This window comes from Falco cherrug, chromosome 6, assembly GCF_023634085.1.
Source record: "Falco cherrug isolate bFalChe1 chromosome 6, bFalChe1.pri, whole genome shotgun sequence".
Lineage (NCBI taxonomy): Eukaryota > Metazoa > Chordata > Aves > Falconiformes > Falconidae > Falco > Falco cherrug.
The window spans coordinates 25372159-25391122 of NC_073702.1; the positions used below are offsets into that span (position 1 = coordinate 25372159).

Consider the following 18964-nt stretch of genomic DNA (forward strand, 5'->3'; position numbering starts at 1 on the left):
ACAAGTGGGTAGGGGCAGAAGAGAAAGGAATAAAAGCAAAAGTAACTAGCTTGCAGTGTTTGGGTTTTTTCCCTTGATTCCTGCTTGCTTTTTTAACCGATCTCTAGTTAATTTAAACTTCTCCTTGTATTCAGGAAGTAGAAATAAAACTTATTTTGCTGTCCACCTCACGGTCAGGGAAACATGAATATCACCATTCTTGCAGCAAACTGCTGTTATCCTGAGCTTAACTGTACTTCACAAATCAATTAGCAGCGACAGCCTTGGAGTAGAGCCGTCAGCAGTATAATCTTCACAGACCAAGATTTGCACTCTTTGTTCCTTGCTCTTTGATTGCCCAAGGTCATGCCAGACCTGACCCTCTGATGTTAACTAAGCTACTTCCCAAATGGGGCTCCATTCTTAATAGTACCATACCTCAAAAAGCATGTATTTTTTAGATAAGATCTAGTTACCCCAATACTGCTTTACATGAAATGGAGTATCCTTTTTAAGAGAATTAGGGAAAACAGAAATTTCTATTCATAATGATACTGCAATCAGAAAATTTCTGTCTTGAATAGAAATAATTTTCCAATAAAGCATGAGGTATTTTTAAGATTTAGTAAGCATTTGTGTTTTGAAGTAGGTACTTGACATAGGTTCATTTCTTAAGGAACTTTCTTTTTCAGAAAGCAAATGGAGAATAGTTGAGTTGTCATCCCAAACAAAAGAGAATATATAAATAAGAAAGTGAGGGTAATATATTTTTCAAGAAGTTCACTTTACTTTGGCTGTGAATTGTTTTTAACACTTTCAGTGTTTTTTCTTGTGTACACACAAATCCACAGGCATGCACAGTTCTCACCTTTCTTCTGGTTTGGTCCTGTTAGTGCTGTTTTCTTCTAATAATAGAAATATATTTGTAATTACTGATTATCACTTTTTTGGAAGTGGTACTTTAGAAATACTGCAGCTCAGATACTTCTTAAGACCAATTGTATTTAGGACCTGTCTCACAGCTGTTAAGTTAAAAATTTATGGTTCCATAATAACTTCCAGATTACCCACAAATGCATGTCAGTGCATAATTACTTCCATCTGAAATTTGCATTTCAGTACATTGGCTATGGAGTAGTTTTAAGTCTCTTAGTTTTCAGAAGTATCCCTATATGGAGTAGTAGAGAGTAAGATTTTTCGAACAGTCATGTTGCAGTTACAATCAGAGTACTGCATTAAGTTAATTTTTCCACTTATGTGACAGATCTTCTCTGAGATAATCATATTGGTTATTTATAAGCTTAATAATTTTAAGACCGTTTAGACCATTTTAACATGCAGCAATGCTATAATCATCTTCACCACCTTCTAGAATATTAAGTATGAAACTTATTTTCTTCAAATAATTTTTAAGCACACTTTTGTTAATTCTCTTATGAACAGTTATAACAGTGGCATTTAACGTTAACAGTGAAGAGTTCCACTTGTTTATGATGTTTTTGCTGTTGTGTAATACACTTTAAAAACTGCATTTGTTTTTATTCAAGTATTTCAAGTGTATGTACTTTAAAAAAAAACCCTGATTTCTTTCCCGAGTCAGTGCCATCTATTGCCATCTAGTGAACGTTTATAATATTGCAATATGCTGATATTTGATCCCCAAGTACTATTAGGTGAATGGAATAACTTGTGCTATTAGTAGATTAAGAATAATAATAATAATAAAGTAACTCTATGTGAGATTGGTATAAAGAAAGAAAAACTGATTATCTTTTCCTAACATCTTTCTTTGGCTGAAAACCTTCAGTAACATTTAATAGGGAACAATCTTGTCAGGATTGATGCTTGAAAATATATTAAAAAAAATACTTTGATTAGATTTTGGGCCTATAACTATTCAAATCTATTTTCATTATCCTCAAGTTTAATTAGGTTTATTTCATGTCATATCGCTTCTGCATTATTTATCTGACTCAAGGAATTCTGTTTATGTAGCACGATGATTTTTGTCTTTTTAAATATGGCCTCATTAGTTTCATAGCTAAACATCTAATTAAGTTATTGAGGTGTAGAGATACATTGTTTTGGAGGTAGTGAGTGAGATGCAAAGAAGTGGTTTGCCCACACTTGTGCAGGAAACCTGTCCTGTCACAAGTCCCCTTTAACCTGGGAAAATCTTCCCTAGGTACTGAATTCTGTCTGCTGTGTCCCTTCATCAGTGTGACCGATGATACAGTTCAGTAGCAGTTTAAGGCAGGTTTACTATATTTTTTTCCTGTTCCTCCACTTCTCTTTGTATACTCTTTCTCAAAGGTATTCTACCTTCCTTCTGTGCACCACTATTGGACTTAACCAACTGAAAAAACCAAAGAAATGGTGGATCTCAGGGATATCGACTGAATTGGATTTTCCCATTTCATGTAAACAAGGGGGAACTTAAGGTGGGAGGTAGAAATACAGCAGCAAGGGAAAGGGAGACCATGTAACGTGTCATTGTAGAATTCCATTTACAAGAATTGTGGGCTTAAGTCGCTATGAAAGTGTACCCTGAATATAGCAGCATGAGGGAATATTCATTTAAAATGCAACTGATTATGTGCATTGCTTCATTTCAACAGTCTTAGTAGCAAAATGCCTGTCATTTTACTAAATCACCATGGAAGTGTCTCGAAAACTTTTTAAGTTCTTTTCATCTGAGCTAAAATCGCTTTTGACATTATCTTACCAGACTTTTACCTCTGAGGAATAAACACTTAAGTACTTTCCATATATATTATAATTGCAGTCTAATTAAAGGCGCATTTTGCACTTTTTAGATTTCTGTTTCAGTGTTGTCTTAGCTTTTGTAGAACTTGTAAAACTTGCTCTTCGTTTAAAAAAAAAAAAAAAGCATTAGAGTTTATTTTAATTTGGGTCTAATACAATTAAAACTGTACCAAGAAGGAGCTAACAGCCTGTACTAGTGACGTAAGGGACTGATGCCTAAGGACTTCGGTTCTGCTATGATTTAAAGGAGAAGGACGGCATGAATCATTGTCTTTTGCCTAACTGTGCTGCAGTACTGCTCTTTGGATTCATAACGCTCTGTATCGCTGCTTTCATAACCCTTCCACAAGTGCACTAGACAAGAGGAAGGGTAAGTTACCCATGTCCTCTCTTCCCAAAATACAGTATTTATAAACTATACACTTTGTATAACTAAAGCTGATTTTTAGTGTAGGGTTTATTGAACTTACTCTTAGTGTTTTATAGATAGTGGTGATTTATGCTTATTTATAAATATCTCATAATTAATATTTTAAGTACTTAAGGTGGTGGTGAGTGAAACATGAAAATGTGTAACGCAGTGACCATGAAGGGAAATACAATTATACTGCAGTGCATTAAAGGAAAAACAAACCCCATTTTTTATTTTTGTGCAGGTAGATCCAATGGCTTACTAGAACTATTTTGGCTGAGTATATTTTACATTAACTCCAAATTTTCAAAATAAAAGAGGTACTGAATTATAAAACAATAGGCCAGCTCTCATTCATACCCTGAATTGTGTAACTTAAGTCCTTCTTTGGGGATTTTTTTATGAAGGTGTGGAAAATCTGAAGGCTTGTGATCTTCAGGAATTAAAGACCATGACCATAGATCAACCCCACCTTGAAGTCTTATGATCTCAAGCTGTAGTCACTGGGGTTTTTTACTGGCAGTACTTAATATGTTTTGCTCCTCACAACTGCAACTTGTATCAACCAAGACTTTGTTCCTTTGGGAGAGTGTCTATTTATCATTCTCTCAGACAATTTTGCTTGTATCATGTCACATTAGTAAAGCTGGGAGTGAAAGCCAAGTCTTTAGTAAGTAAGACCAAATCTCCTCTACTTTACAATGTGCTCCTTCAGAAGGAACTTTCAGAGAAGATGCTTTTAACTTGCCACAGAATAGTATTAGTCTGTAATCACAGGTAGGATACTCTAGAAATCTATTCCTGCTTCCGTGATGAGGGGGTGAAGACTAAGTGTGTGTGAAACTCACTGTGGGATCCTGGAGTAACTACAAAATTAGGTTGTATTTAGAAGCAAGCCTGGATATTTTGATAATGTTTTACAGTTTCTTCCTGGGGCCATCCTTGCCTATGCTTAGTGGTGTCTTTGGACATAAGTACCTTAGTCTCTTGTCATCTCCTGGGTAGGAGTGGGGTAGATAAGCCCAGATGCTGTGTGCTATGCCATTGTATGGAGACAGGGTGCCATATCCACATATACAGTGCATAGACTTCTAACGCTTCACCTCTACTCTCACATTTTAGGAGGTGTGAATGTTTACGTACTCCTAGTAATAATGCATATGCTGCTGTACAGTCACGTGATGAGGAATGCAAAAGGAGAGGAGGGTTTCTTTGCCTGAGTAGGCCCTAGTTCTAGGCCAAGTCCATGAAACCCCTGCAGCATGGGCATCCAGAACATTACTTGGCTGCTTGTTGCTACCAAGTCTGGTTGCTACCTACAGTCTGGTTACTACCTATGGTAGGGAGCTTGTGGTGCTACAGTTGTGCAAACAGTGGCCTCTCGTGCAGCTGCTTCTGGGCGAGACTTTTCTGCAATTGAAATTGCTAAACTGTAAACTAAGCTACAGAAGAACTTTTCTGTTTCTGTCAGATAACTGCATGATCTTTTGGGAGTTGGTTTCTGTGTCAGTTTGGGGGTGTAACTGTAAAGCCTCCATCAGTCACAGTCGTGTTATGCATCTTTGTTGTGTAGCCTAAGCCTTAGAGTGTGCGTGAGACTGAGTGCTGGGTAAGGGGCAGCTGTAGACCATAGAATGGAAGACAGTGCAAAACCTCAAATTTCATACAAAAAAATCATTTTTCCAGTAAGAACATTTTTTGCTTAAAGGGATAGAATTCACAGTCATAGACGATCCTTCGGATTTTATAAATGACGCTCTTGCAGGTATTAATACTTTGTACAAGTGTGGATGGGTTTCTTGTAAGGAGCCAGATCAGAGGGTCCCTATTCCAAGTTTTTTATGCCTGCCTAACACAGTGGGACTCCATGATCAATGACATCCTTTAGTGAGAGCTGTTACAGTGAAAATTGTGTTTGTCCTAAGTCATAAATTCATGAAAAATTTTGGTAGCATACATTTCATCACATTTGAATTCTGAATGCTAAATAAGTCAATTTAAATAAATATATATTTTTATGTGTGTGGTGTGTTGTCTTTGCTCTGAACTCTTTCCTTTACCAATAATAAGCATGAACATGGCGTGGCACACTAGAAGTGGAATCAGCTTTACGCGTTAATAATTAACTGTTCAGAATTAATTATTATACCCACAATAAAAACATTGTTTGCAAAAGAAACATCCTGCAGAGTGCCTCCTGGGCTGTTTAAGTCAGCCTCTGCTATTATAGGACATATAATTTCTCTCACATACAGATCAGGCTCCAGAGACTTCTCTTGATTTTTTTGTGTGTATGAAACAAGTAGTATGTTCAAATGGTGACCTGGTACACAGGTCAAGTAGAATCATAGTATAGTTTGGGTTGGCAGACATATTTGAAGGTCATTAGTCCAACACACACTCCCTGCAATGAGCAGGGACATTTTCAACTAGATCAGTTTGCTCAGAGCCCCATCCAATTGACTTTGTATGTTTCCAGGGATGGGGCATCTACTACCTATTTGGGCTACCTGTTCCAGTATTTCACCACCTTCACCATAAAAAATTTCTTCTTTGTATCTAATCTAAATTTACCCTCTTTAAGTTTAAACCTATTGTCCCTTGTCCTATCAGAGCAGACCCTGCTAAAAAAGTTTGGACCCATCTTTCTTATACGCCCCCTTTAAAAACTGGAAGGCTGCACTAAGGTCTCCCCAGAGCCTTGCCTTCTCTTCTCCAGGCTGAACAACCCCAGCCCTGTTCAGCCTTTCTGCATAGGACAGATGCTCCAGCCCTCTAACTGTTTTTGTGGCCCTCCTCCGAACCTGCCCCAACAGGTCCATGTCTTTCCTGCGCTGAAGACTCCAGAGCTGGATGCAGAGTTCGATCCTTTTAAGTGTGACCTGAAGAAAAAAAAATCATTACACCTGGAGCACATTGCCTCCTCAGACTAAGCAGGAGATGAAGTACCTTTACCAGTAGCTGTGACCACATTAGGGACAAGTTAAATGAGTACTATAATTTGACCAAGAAAAATGGTAGGGTAGGGAGTATCCCAGGTTGTCTGTGCGGTTTTGAAAGATGTCTTCTGTGTCCTAACACCCACCACAAATTCTTACATTAAGTTGAAGGGCAAGACTGTCGGGAAGCACCCAATTACTATATCACAGAGCCCTGTATCTTTGCATATACTTCACTTTTATAAGCAAAGGCAGGCTTTCTCTGTCTCTGCTCGGGATTTCTCAAAGAAGCTATAGCTGAGGCTTGTGCAGCCCCATGCCCCGTGAATGTACCTTCTGTAGCTCTTCCAATCAGCCTAGAGCACGTGCAGAGTTTCTCATGTGTGCCTGCCAAAGACCATGCAGCCAGGCTCTAAAGGTCATTTACTGCCCAGATCACTGAATTACTGTGGTTTAACCATGAAACAGCTGGACTGCAGTAAGCAGTCACATGGGCATTTCTTTCCTGTGGGAAATGGGACCATGATTTTGTTTAATCTTCTGTCACTGGTCATTATCTGGAGGGTACAGTTGTACTGCAGCTTGAGCAGGCAGAACTCAGAGCTGCCACTTCTTTGTTGCCGGCATGGGGGGTTTACTTGCAAAGCTGTCTGGAGTTCAGAACCAGCCCGCAGCTCACTTAGTTTTAGCCCAAGTCGGTTTTCTGTTTAGATTACCTGGTCATTTTCCTTTTACACAGTATGGTAGAAGGGAGCAAGGGTTTGGGTGGAGGGGTAGAAAAGGTCTTGTTTCCTTTGGCAGTAGTGCTAGTTTATCATCTGAAAATGTGCATGAGTTGCAGCTTCTGTCACAGTGTATTTTTCACAAGTGAAGAACGTGTACACAAGGAGTTCCCAAAGCTTCAGAACATAGTTTGTTAAACCACGTAAGTTATACGTATATTTGAAACTTGAGACACCGTATAACCCAGTCACACACAAGGCTTTTGATTTTCATCTTAAATCAATGAAAAGTAGCAGTTCAGATTTTTTGCTCTTGACATCTAGCTACCAACAATATGATTCAGTTGCGGGGGGGAACACAACAGGAAGATCCCCGGTGTATGCAGTTCCAGTATAACTGAGAAAAGATCAGCTACTAGTACCTGCAGTGACAGGTAAAAATTCTGTCCCGCTGACACGTTGCAATTACTTTAATTCTATTTTAATATGTTGTTAAAAAGAAGAGGACATAAAGGCTGAGGAATGCTGAACTTAAATATCTGGTTGTGTGCTTTTCACCCCTTAGGACTATGTGCTTGCTGTAGATGCTTATCACACCATCATCAAATATTACCCACAGCAAGAGCCTCAGCTGTTGAGTGGAATTGGAAGGATTTTCCTTCAGGTATGCATTTTATTCTAAATCTACCAAGTAATACTGCTGTTGACAGCTATGTAGTGAATAACTGTTGCATTTAAAACTATAGCTATTTCTATAGGGCATATATCAAATTGTAGAGGCAGTGGTCAAAACAAAAAATCTACCACATGGTAGTCCGTAAAGATAGGCAATATAAAGTATATAAAATATACTTTATATATATATAATATATATAAATAATATATAATATAAAATATAATATTAAATGTACATTAGGAAACAAAGAACATGGTGTAGAAAATTATGCTACTACTTTGATTAAATAGCAACATTCTGCTTTCCCTAAAATTAATGATAAAGCTCCCATTGACTTGAGTGATCCAGGGTTTCACTAAAAATCTCATTTCTCACTGCCTCAGACTGCATGCAGCTCTCAGCCCCACTGTATAACTGCCATCTTCATCTAGAAAAAAATTAAGTTTCTTTCTTCTGTCTGGGTTATATCACTGAGAAGACAGGGGAGGGCACATTAAATAAAAAAACAGAACTGCACAAGTATAAGTTTCCATGTAGCTATGTACTTACATAATAAGTAAAAAAAAAGATGTAAGTACAGTAGCACATTTTTGTTTACCAGAAAATTATGCATTTGAATAATTAGTACTTGATTGTTTTATTTTTTAGTATATCACAAGTTCTTTGCAGTTCTTTCATATTTGTGATACTGATATTTCAAACTGTTCGGTTTTTATCTACTTTCTGTTATTGTTTATTATAAATCTAATTTTGAGCTGTCAAATATTTGCAAACAACCTTATTTGTGGCATTCATGTCATTAAATTGTATAGAAATGGAGTAATTTCCTCAATAGATGATTAAATCATTAATATTGTTTCCAGGAAATCATAGAATGTCATTCAAACTCAGTTATGGATTTTTGGTTCTCAGCAGGAGTATGTTTTGACAGTGTAGTAGACATGTTTGTCTTTAAAAGTCTCTGGTTTAAAGTGGATCTCCATCACTGTAGAACAATTTTATGATATTGGCTGTGTGCATTAATTATTACCTAACTAGGCAACCTCATAAGTATGCTTATTAACAGAATCACAGAATGGTTGGGGTTGGAAGGCACCTCTGGAATCATCTAGTCCAACCCCCTGGTAAAACAGGGTCACCCAGAGCAGGTTGCACAGGATTGTGTCCAGGCGGGTTTTGAATGTCTCCAGAGAAGGAGACTCCACAGCTTCTGTGGGCAGCCTGTGCCAGGGCTCTGGCACCCTCAAAGGAAAGAAGTTCTTCCTGATACTCAGAAGGAACCTCCTGTGTTGCAGTTTGTGACTGTTGCCGCTTCTCCTGTCGCTGGGCGCCACTGAAAAGAGCCCAACCCCATCCTCTTGGCACCTGCCCTTAAAGTACCTGCAGGCATTGGTAAGGTCCCCTCTCAGCCTTGTCTTCCCCAGGCTAAACAGGCCCAGCTCTCTCAGCCTTCCCTCACAAGGGAGATGCTCCAGTCCCCTCATTGTCTTGTTATCTCTCTGCTGGGCCCTCTTCAGCAGTTCCCAGTCAGTCTTGAACTGGGGAGCCCAGCACTGGACACAGCACCCCAGATGCGGCCTCACCAGGGCAGAGCAGAGGGGCAGGATCACCTTCCTCCACCTGCTGGCCATGATCCTCCTGATGCACCCCAGGGTCCCACTGGCCTTGGCCACCAGGGCACACTGCTGGCCCATGGGCACCTTGCTGCCCACCAGCACTCCCAGGCCCTTCCCCGCAGAGCTGCCTCCCAGCAGGCCAGCCCCAGCCTGTACTGGTGCGGGGGGTTATTCCTGCCCAGGGGCAGGACCCTCCACTTGCCTTTGCTGAACTCCATGAGGTCCCTCTGCGCCCAGCTCCCCAGCCTGCCCAGGTCTCGCTGAATGGCAGCGCAGCCTGCTGGGGTCTCAGCCACTCCTCCCCGTGCTGTGTCACCAGCAAACGTGCTGAGGGGACACTGTCCCTTCACCCAGGGCACCGATGAATCAGTTGGACAGGACTGGACCCCGTACTGACCCCTGGGAACACCACGAGCCACAGGCCTCCAGCAGGACTCTGCACTGTTGATCACAACCCCCTGAGCTCTGCCACTCAGCCGGTTCTCAGCCCACCCCCCTGTCCACCCATCTCACCCACACTGCCTGAGCTTGGCTATGAGGGTGTTATGGGAGACAGTGTCAGAAGCCTCGCTGAAGTCAAGGTAGACAACATCCACTGCTCTCCCCTCATCTACCCAGCCAGTCACTCCATCAGAGAAGGCTATTAAGTTGGCCAGGCATGATTTCCCCTTGGTGAATCTATGTTGACTACTCCCAATAACCTTCTTTTCCTCCTTATGCTCAGAGATGATGTTGTAGTTTAAGCTGGGTCAGCAACCAAGCACCAGGCAGCCACTCTCTCACTCCCCCCTCACCCAGAGGGATAGGGAAGAGAATTGGAATGGAATGTAAAACTCAGGGGTTGAGATAAGAACAATTTAATAGGTAAAGCAAAAGCTGCACACGTAAGCAAACAAAAGCAAGGAATTCATTCACCACTCCCCACCAGCAGGCAGGTGTTCCCCCATCCCCAGGGAAGCCAGGCTCCATCACACATAACGGTTACTTGGGAAGAGAAATGCCATAATGTCAGGTGTGTGTCCCCTTCCTTCTTCTTCCCCCAGTTTATATACTCAGCATGATGTCATACGGTATGGAATATCCCTTTGGCTAGCTTGGGTCACCTGTCCCGGCCGTGCCCCCTCCCCATTCCCTGTGCCCCCACAGCCCTCTTGCTGGCAGGACCCAAGATACTGAAAAGTCCTTGATTTACTATAAATGTCACCCAGCAACAACTAAAAACATCGGTGTGCTGTCAACATTGTTCTCACACCAAATCCAAAACACAGCACTGCACCAGCTACTATGAAAATTAACTCTATCCCAGCTGAAACCAGGACAGATGACCTCCAGGATGAGCTGTTCCATCACCTTTCCAGGGATGGAGGTGAAGCCGACCAGCCCGTAGTTTCCTGGGTCCTCCTTCTTGCCCTTATTGAAGACTGCAGTGACATTGCCTTTCCTCCAGCCCTCAGGCACCTCTCCTGTCCACCGTGACCTTTCAAAGATGATACACAGTCGCTCACCAATAACATCTGCCAGCTCCCTCAGCACTCAGGGGTGCGGCCCATCAGGGCCCATGGATTTGTGGGTGTCAGGTTTGCTTAAACGATCTCTAACCCAATCCTCCTGAAGCAAGGGAAAGTCTTCCTTTCTCCAGACTTCCTCTCTTGCCCGCAGAGGTGCTGTAAAAAATGGTACTGTGCATGATACTGTTGGAAATACAGGTTATTAATAGTTGTGGTCTTACTGGGAAAATGACTGGGTACATTACTGGTACTGCCTTGCTGACAAGAGTGTCTGCCCTGGTGTCACACTCTGCAGTCTGTTAGTAGCTTGGTTTGCTATAGAAAAATGTTCACTCAGGAGGAAAGCATCTCCTAACTTTGGAAAGTATTACATCCATCCGATTTCAGAAGTGGTGTTCACAGGCTCCGTACAGAGTCACTTGAAGTCACTGATCTCTGGGATGTTGGCTGTGACAACAGGCCTTTAGTATTCAGTGGGTTTACTGTCAGAACCGAGCATAGCAAAAAGGGAGTATGAGGAGTCCTTGTTATTTTTTCATGTGATTCTAGATAGTAGTTAATAAAAAGCATCACTTCTAAACACAAATGTTTTCCTTTATTCTGGCACCTTAAGGGATGAATTCTTATTGTTGGGCACATTGTCGTCTTTTTGACAAAATCTTCGGCTCTATCTGGAGGGTGCTGTTGTAACAGATGCAAGATTTTGACGTATTAAGAGAAATAAGGAGTGCACAGGGAAACAAAACCAAGACATTAAAATTGAAGAAAGATAAACATTTTGCAGGCCTGGGCACCATCATTTTGGTAAGATTACTGTGCAGTATGTGTGTACTGTTGACGAGACACTCTGTGAAAAAAAAAATCAACAAAACGTCTTGCAGGTAAAGTGGGAAAGCAGTTTTTCTCATATTCAAATGTCACAGCTTCTCAAAAACAGGTAGCAGTTCCCAAATAACCTCAGACTGTTCTGGTAACTTTGAACATTATCCAAGAGAGGCATAAGGGAGCCAGATTTCAGCTGCTTATCAGTGCCAGGTACCGTTTGATAATAGATACCACACATACGAAACAAAGCAATAATGTAGAATGAAGTGTAAGCCGGGAGTTAAATAGAAGAAAAGGTAACCTTTTTTCAACATATAAAACCTTGCTTTGTGTGTGATATTTTTTTTTTCTTAATTAAATAGAGTTTACTAGTTTAAGGCACCACGTCTTCTTTATCTTAGGATGTAGTGGGGCGTAAAGAGGCCTCGGTCTGATGTACAGCCTTTAGCTGCTACCTGAACTTCAGTGGGAAGTGAGGATGGGAGAAGTGAAGAATGCAGGAAAAGACAGAGGCTATGGCAGAGAAATTATCAGAAGCACTGTAACTCTGTCAGTGATCACTTGACCTGTAAAATAGAAATTCACATGAAATGGGGAAACAGCGAATACATTTTAGTCTCTAGGATTATATTGTATGTTGACTCTGCTTGCTGGCTGACCTATCCAAAATTGCCATTTAAGTAACGACATTAAAGAATTTACAAAGTGGAAAGCTGCCTGCCCTTACCCTCTGTAACAGATTGCTGCAAAACAGGGTTAAAAGCAATAAATAAATCCTAGGAGTACTTAAGAAAAATAATCTTGGTTTCCAGACAAACAACAAACTTAAGAATGTTGGAGGCTTCTTGTTAGAGGATATGATTATTAGAGGTTAATGGAGGAATTTTCATTTTTATTCAAAGTGCTAATTATTATTAGGTACTGAAGTCATGTTTTCTGAACAAAGTTAAGTAAAATTAAATTATGAAGACCACTTTAACATTTTAATAATTAATTAAAACTAATTCTTTCTTTTAAATCTTCTGCCAAAAAAGGGGAAAAAAAAAAAGAGTAAAATGTTTCCCCTCAGTGGGAAAAATGAGAATTAAAAGTTTGTAATGTTTGCTGAGAAGATAGAAGATGCGGCTAAGAAATGAGAATTCTTCACAATCACAAATAAGGTGTGATTAGCCTCAAGGTGTATTCGATTTGGACTCATCAAGCTCCCAATGGAGCAAACCGGTAGCTTCCTTTAGAAATTGATGGTTAATTGATGGTCTTGTGGTTAGGAGCTTCCTAATTTTCAGGCTACAAATATTCAAGGACAGACTCATTTACATTTGTGCCTTTAGTTAAATGTAATTATTTTCTTGGTTGTTTAGACCTTTAGTGGTATTTATAGAGAGAAATTGTATCCTTTGCCATTATAATTCAATGTATAAATTTTTAGAATTAATGTTTGTTTTGCTTGAGTCCAGTTATGTAACGTCTGGGAGAAGTGCGTGTGTTTCATTAGGTAAGCTGTTAATGGGCATTCCATAAATGCTGGTAGATGGACAGTTGCATCTTTTGAGTGCAGTGTTCAATTGGATCACCCCCTAAACGTAAAGAGTAATCATTTCTTCGTGCTGTCAAGGGAGAAGTCTTACGGTTAGAGGTAAAGCGGTATCTGTTATATTAGTGATATTAGTAGGGCTTTGGATACTGCCACTGTGATACTCCCATGAGCAAATGGGGAAGAAATCTAGATGAGATCTTAAGATGGGTGTCTGAGAAGTGTACTTGGAAAGTCATTTGCTGGTAGACAAGAAGGACTTGCTGGATGATCTTTTCCACAAGGATCCCTTTGGGGTTTGCAGTGCTTGTATTCTTTGGTTAGGTGCTTATATGATGGAATCAGACGCATGCTCGTAAAATGTACAGATGATCCCAAGCTGGGAGTGGTACAGACACTATGAAGGGCAGGATCAGAATGCAAAATAATCTTGACAAGTTGAGAAACTGAAATGTGACATTGGCTGTGATTCTAACAGCAAAGGCAAACTGCTACCAACAACAGGGAGTAATGCACAAATACAAAACGGGAAACAGCAACAAGGCATTGTTCTGTAGAAAGGAATTAGGCTAAGGGTAAGCGAACTACGCATGGGTAAACAAACGGGACTTCCAAAATACTGTGGCATAAAACCAGACAATATTCACATGGGAAACATAAAGTAATTGTTCCATTCTCACTGCTGGTGAGAGATCAGTTGGAGTGTTGTGACCTCTTACGTGAGCACTTGGGGAGGATGTGAAGTAATGGGAGAGTTCAGAGAAGAACAGCAAGAATGAGCAGAGAATCCTGGAAGCATTATCTATGAGAAAGGGGTGGACACTGATTTGCTTGAAAACTGATTCTCATTCTAGAATAAAAAACATAGGGGAAAGTTCAATAAAAAATTTCAAGTATAGAAAAGGCTGTTGAAAAAGAGGACTTGTACTATTCTCCCTGACCACTATGGATAGAGAAAAAAATTGAGGTAAAAAGTGCAGCAAGATAGACTTAGAGTGTATTTTGTAATACTAAGGGTATTTAAGAATTCTGGAACAAGTTTCCTAGGGAGGCTGTGTACTATTCACCATCTGAGAGCTTTAAGTAGACTTCAGTGCATTTGTCACAAATTTCTGGTGATGTGGTCCTGTTTTTGAACAAACAGGTGATCTCTTGAGGGCACCTTGAATCTTCCCTGAGCACCTGAGGGCTGCCTGGTTTCTGTGGCTTTATGCTCCTGGACTAGTTTAGTTTTACTCCTTTCGATAGATTTATTTTACCCAGTATGAAGTTTTCCATCTCTCCAGCCTTAAATTAGAGACTCTATTGTGAAACCTTACCAAAAGTATGGGTGGCCTTCATGAAACATATGTTGTTAACTTACTTCCCAAAGGGGTCGTCTTCAATTTTTTTTTTTTTTTTCATTTCAAATAGCAATGTATGTGACATATCCTTAGGTGAAATACGCCCTCCTTTCTAGGAATCCTCTTCCTCGTCCTCCCTTCCCACAAAATCTGTTCCTCTTTATGCCACCTTTCAAGTCCCTCATCCCTTCAGTCTGCGCGATCCACTTGCCAGTATTTTTTAGTCTGCAAATGGACTGTCTTCCCCAGCACCCTCAGTGGCCCATTGCACTGAGGTTTTCTGACATGTTTTGGTGTGACGCACTGAACTCATCCTGTGGTCCCTGGCTATGCCCTGTAAGCTGTGTGTGGGTTAATCGAGTATGGGTCCTACGCTGCGGTATTCCCGTTCTCTTGCCTTATTGACAGCCTCTGCCTGTGGGCAGTGTCTGTCTTCACCTCCTGCAGAGCCAGCGCCCAGCCTTACTGGAAGTAATTGTGACCTTTTCTCATTTTCAGCTAATTTTACGAACTCTGAAGTCAGTCACAACCAAAGAGCCAAATGAGGAGTGGGGCATCCCTGCCATGCAGTCCATGAATGCTGCACAACCCACAGCTGAGAAACGCTGCCTTAGATAAAACTGGGAAAATTTTTGGTGTTCTTTTCATGACCTTAATGTGGCTCCTCCAACACCTTGTTTGATAGCAGATACTACCCAGTCATCTTGGTGCCAATTAGATAATGGACTTTGATTTCGTGTTCTTATCCTTTATAAAAGATATAATCAGATTGGATCTCTTTTGTTCTTATTGTGGTAACTTTCCTCTGATTTTACTGTCTAGATTGGAGACATAAAAACTGCAGAAAAATATTTTCAAGACGCTGAGAAAGTGACTTACAAATTGGATGGACTACAGAGCCAAATTATGGTTTTAATGAACAGGTATATAATTTAATAACTAAATGCAGTTTTAAAATACAGTTTTGCAAAGTATGCATTGTGAGCATTAAACTACCCTTGAGACAATCCCATTCTCTTTCTTTTTTATGTAACTACATCTGTCATGAGACTGAATGGCATATAGACCCAGGAGATCTGTACTACTTGGTACAGTCATATTAGCCTGGATTGGAATTGTGGTCCTTCAGTTGATTTTACAAAGCTTTTTCTCATTCTTCCAGGCATTGCATATTTTCTCTCTGCTTTTTCAATATACATTTGCATAAATAACTTAGGAGAGGAGAAGCTATTCTGAGCCCTTATGCTGCAGTCAGCTCTGCTAGTAAAGTTACTGCCTGGTAGTTTCAAACACTGAGCCTACGTAGTAGTAAATCAAGCTGCATGATGGGGAACTCAGTTTGTAATGGTTAGCACATTGGCTTAATACATTTAGAAAGTACTATTCAAAAGTGCTCTGAAAATTATATAGCATGGCTAATTTCACAAGGAGAAATAATTCCAGGAACAGAGTATCTGCATTTAAATTAATAAAAACACAGTGAAGACTGTTGCTTTGGTAGGCAGAATATATACTAGCCAAATGATCCAAGTTGTCATTCCATTTGTCTGTAAATCAGTGTCTCCTTGCTGGTTGTAATTACACCATGAAGAGCAAATGTCAGAAACTCTCACATCTATAACAGGAAAAATAAAAATTATGTCCATTGTTTTTAAAATATATTATCACCTTGGGTTTTTGAGGAGAACTCATTCATGTCACTTACTTTCTAGAGCATTTCTCCACCTCGGTCAGAATAATTTTGCAGAAGCTCATCGATTTTTCACAGAAATTTTAAGGATCGACTCATCAAATGCTGTGGTAAATCTCAAAATTGCTACATTTATAAAAACCACCTAAATTGTTCTCATAATGTTTCATTTTTGGAGTTAATTAGTACCCAGAGTATGCTCAGAGCTTTATAGGAAAATTGGGTGTGGCATGTGTGCCAAAGGACTTTTACTATACAGAAGGATAAGAAACAAGATGGGATGGGAAACGAAGAACCATTCTGTATGAAGGGCATAAATACTTAGGCGTGTAGAAATTCCGAGGTATTATGTTTTACGGGATCTTTGCAAAAGCTTTTTTTTTTCGCATTCACTGTTTTTAGCGTAGACATGCATGTCAGAAGAAGAAACGTCAGCTGCCAGCGTATATAAGATTGTTTTCACACAACATTGAAGAGATACTGTAATTTTAAACATGGCATTTTTAACACATTGCATATCAGAGCCTTGGATTCCCATCACGAGGGCAGATCAGAGAAGAGCTGTTCATTTAGTTTTGGGTTTTCTACGTTTGGCAGCTTTCAGTGCATGGTCATATAAGAGTGTGCCTAAGAACTGGGGCAGCCTTTACCCCCAGTAGTCTGCTCCAAGGCCATTTATAGACTGAGTTGAAGAAGCACATGAATTGCATTATTTTGCAGGCTGTAAAACAGTATGTATTATAATCACAGTAATGTTTCCTGAAGGGAGAGAAAAAGAGGGTTTTTTAAAAAAACCTGTGTTCTTCCTTTATCTGTGGCTTTCAGAAGGTTTTTGCTGCTAAACATGTTCTATGACTTTGTACTGTTGGTGTCTTTCGTAAAGACCTGTTCTGTGTGCAAAAGAAAATGGAACCTGACTTGATCATTTATGATATATTACCTGACTTGATCATACATGATGTATTTAGACGGCCCTATCGGCTGAATTTATTTAAAGTCAGTTGTAGATGCCTTTGTGATAAGGTAATTTCTTCCTGTTGCTTATGTGGATCTTTTATATGTAAGCCAGAGAGGAAAACACTTCTGAAGATATAGCGAAGTCATTAAAAAAAAAACCCTATGAAAATGACAGCATGCAAAGGCTTGTGTAGTTTCTGAAATGTGTTTCTATTGACTCAAAATTGAGTGACTATGTCCTGTACTATTTATATTTCAGTTTAGACTGTCTTTTAGAGTTTCGGCTCTTAGAAGTCAGCAGGTCCTACTGGCACAGAATAAATCCTGAGAATAACAAAAAAGAAAAGGATTGGATTGTATGACTGATAATGTATTTTAGTTACTTGCCTGCATGCGTACACACAAAATAGTAATTCTTAGCATATAGTAAATCTCTTGTAACTAGATGCTGGGCTTCTTTTTTTCCTTTTCTCTCATCACTTGTAAATACATGCATATTTATATATATATACATACACACACATTTATTTTATTTACTTACAATATATTTTTCTCTAGGCTAATAACAATGCTGCTGTTTGTCTTCTTTATCTGGGAAAACTGAAGGATTCCCTTCGGCAGTTGGAAGGAATGGTTCAGCAGGACCCTAAACACTACCTACATGAGAGTGTTCTCTTTAACTTGACAACTATGTATGAACTGGAGTCGTCTCGCAGCATGCAGAAAAAGCAAGCGCTTTTAGAGGCTGTAGCTATCAAGGAGGGTGACAGCTTTAATACTCAGTGTCTCAAGCTAGGATAGATCATTTCCAACTAATTTCTCCAACAAGGCTGATTTTTTAAATGGTATATACTCTTGCTAATGTGTAAATGTGAAATAAAATCTATTCAATTATGAATATTCAGTGGCATTACTAAGAATCTGTTGTCTGTCACTGTCCTGTTATTGTGAGGACTTTGTGCTGACCTAGAGCCAGCTTCATCCCTGCAAGTCTGTTACTGTTTATTCTTCATTACAGTGTACTCTCTCTGTATATATATATATATGTATACAGTCAACTACTCTGATTCTTTTTATAAGAAAAACTGAATTTGACCTTATATTGTCTTGATGGTTGTTACAGTTTTTTCAGTAACTAGTGAGCAAATCACATGAGCTAATTTCATCAGCTAAGAGTTACTGGCAGAATATCAGTATGTATATTACAGAAATGGAATTCTGAACACTCTTCACTTGCTTCTACTATGTCTCATTTTGCCCCCATCAAACTATTATTGTACCTTTATATGTCCACTGCTCTTGAAGGAGGTTGCTTGATCACCGCCACACAGAATCACAGCATGGTCGGTTGGAAGGGACAGCTGGAGGTCATCTGGTCCAACCCCTCCATCAAGCAGGACCACCTACAGCAGGCTGCCCAAGACCGTGTCCGGACAGTGTGTGAGGGGATCACACAGTCTCCCACAGTGGATTTCCCACAGTATGAGGAATTGTATAATCTGAATGATACTGAACGGTCTCCCTATACTTTCTTGCTTTTGTGATCCCATTAAATCTTTCAGATTGAAGCGTTTGGATTCTGGAAAGCTGTGGGTGCGACTGGAGGATTTCTCTATTCCCAAACTACTACTTGCTTCAATACTTTTTCCCTCCCTCCCTCCCGCTCTCCAGCATCTCTACTTGGAGATGAGTGCATGTGTATTTCAGCTCTTACCACACTACAGCTGTCTTCCCCACGCCTACCCTAGAGCCTGTGGATTCCTCTCCGCGTAGACAGGCATAGCTGCTCCACTCTGGCGTTCTGCTGGGTGGAGAAACGAGCCCTGCGTGTTAGGCAGAGTGGAAGCACAAGCCATTTCAGCTCAGTTCCTCTCCTTTCCCATTACTAAGTGAAAACACTGCACAGAAAGTATTTCCCGGGGAAAAAGGATGGAGAGTGAGACAGAAGTATCTAAGGGTTAGGGTACACAAAGTGGAAGCAGCACAAAGGGTGGTGC

General features: G+C 40.1%; 1 protein-coding gene across 3 annotated transcripts in view; it reads left to right on the plus strand.

The window, feature by feature from the left end:
* Positions 1-17865, plus strand: part of TRAPPC12 (trafficking protein particle complex subunit 12) — a 61784-nt gene extending 43919 nt beyond the window's left edge. Inside the window, exons 9-12 of one of the 3 annotated variants that reach the window (XM_055713863.1) lie at positions 7384-7482; positions 15143-15243; positions 16033-16120; positions 17526-17865. In XM_055713863.1, the coding sequence (XP_055569838.1) occupies positions 7384-7482; positions 15143-15243; positions 16033-16120; positions 17526-17768 (531 nt within the window). In that variant the 3' untranslated portion in view covers positions 17769-17865. The other 2 variants (XM_055713864.1, XM_055713865.1) reach the window with 2 other exon arrangements.
* The last annotated feature ends 1099 nt before the right edge of the window (positions 17866-18964 follow it).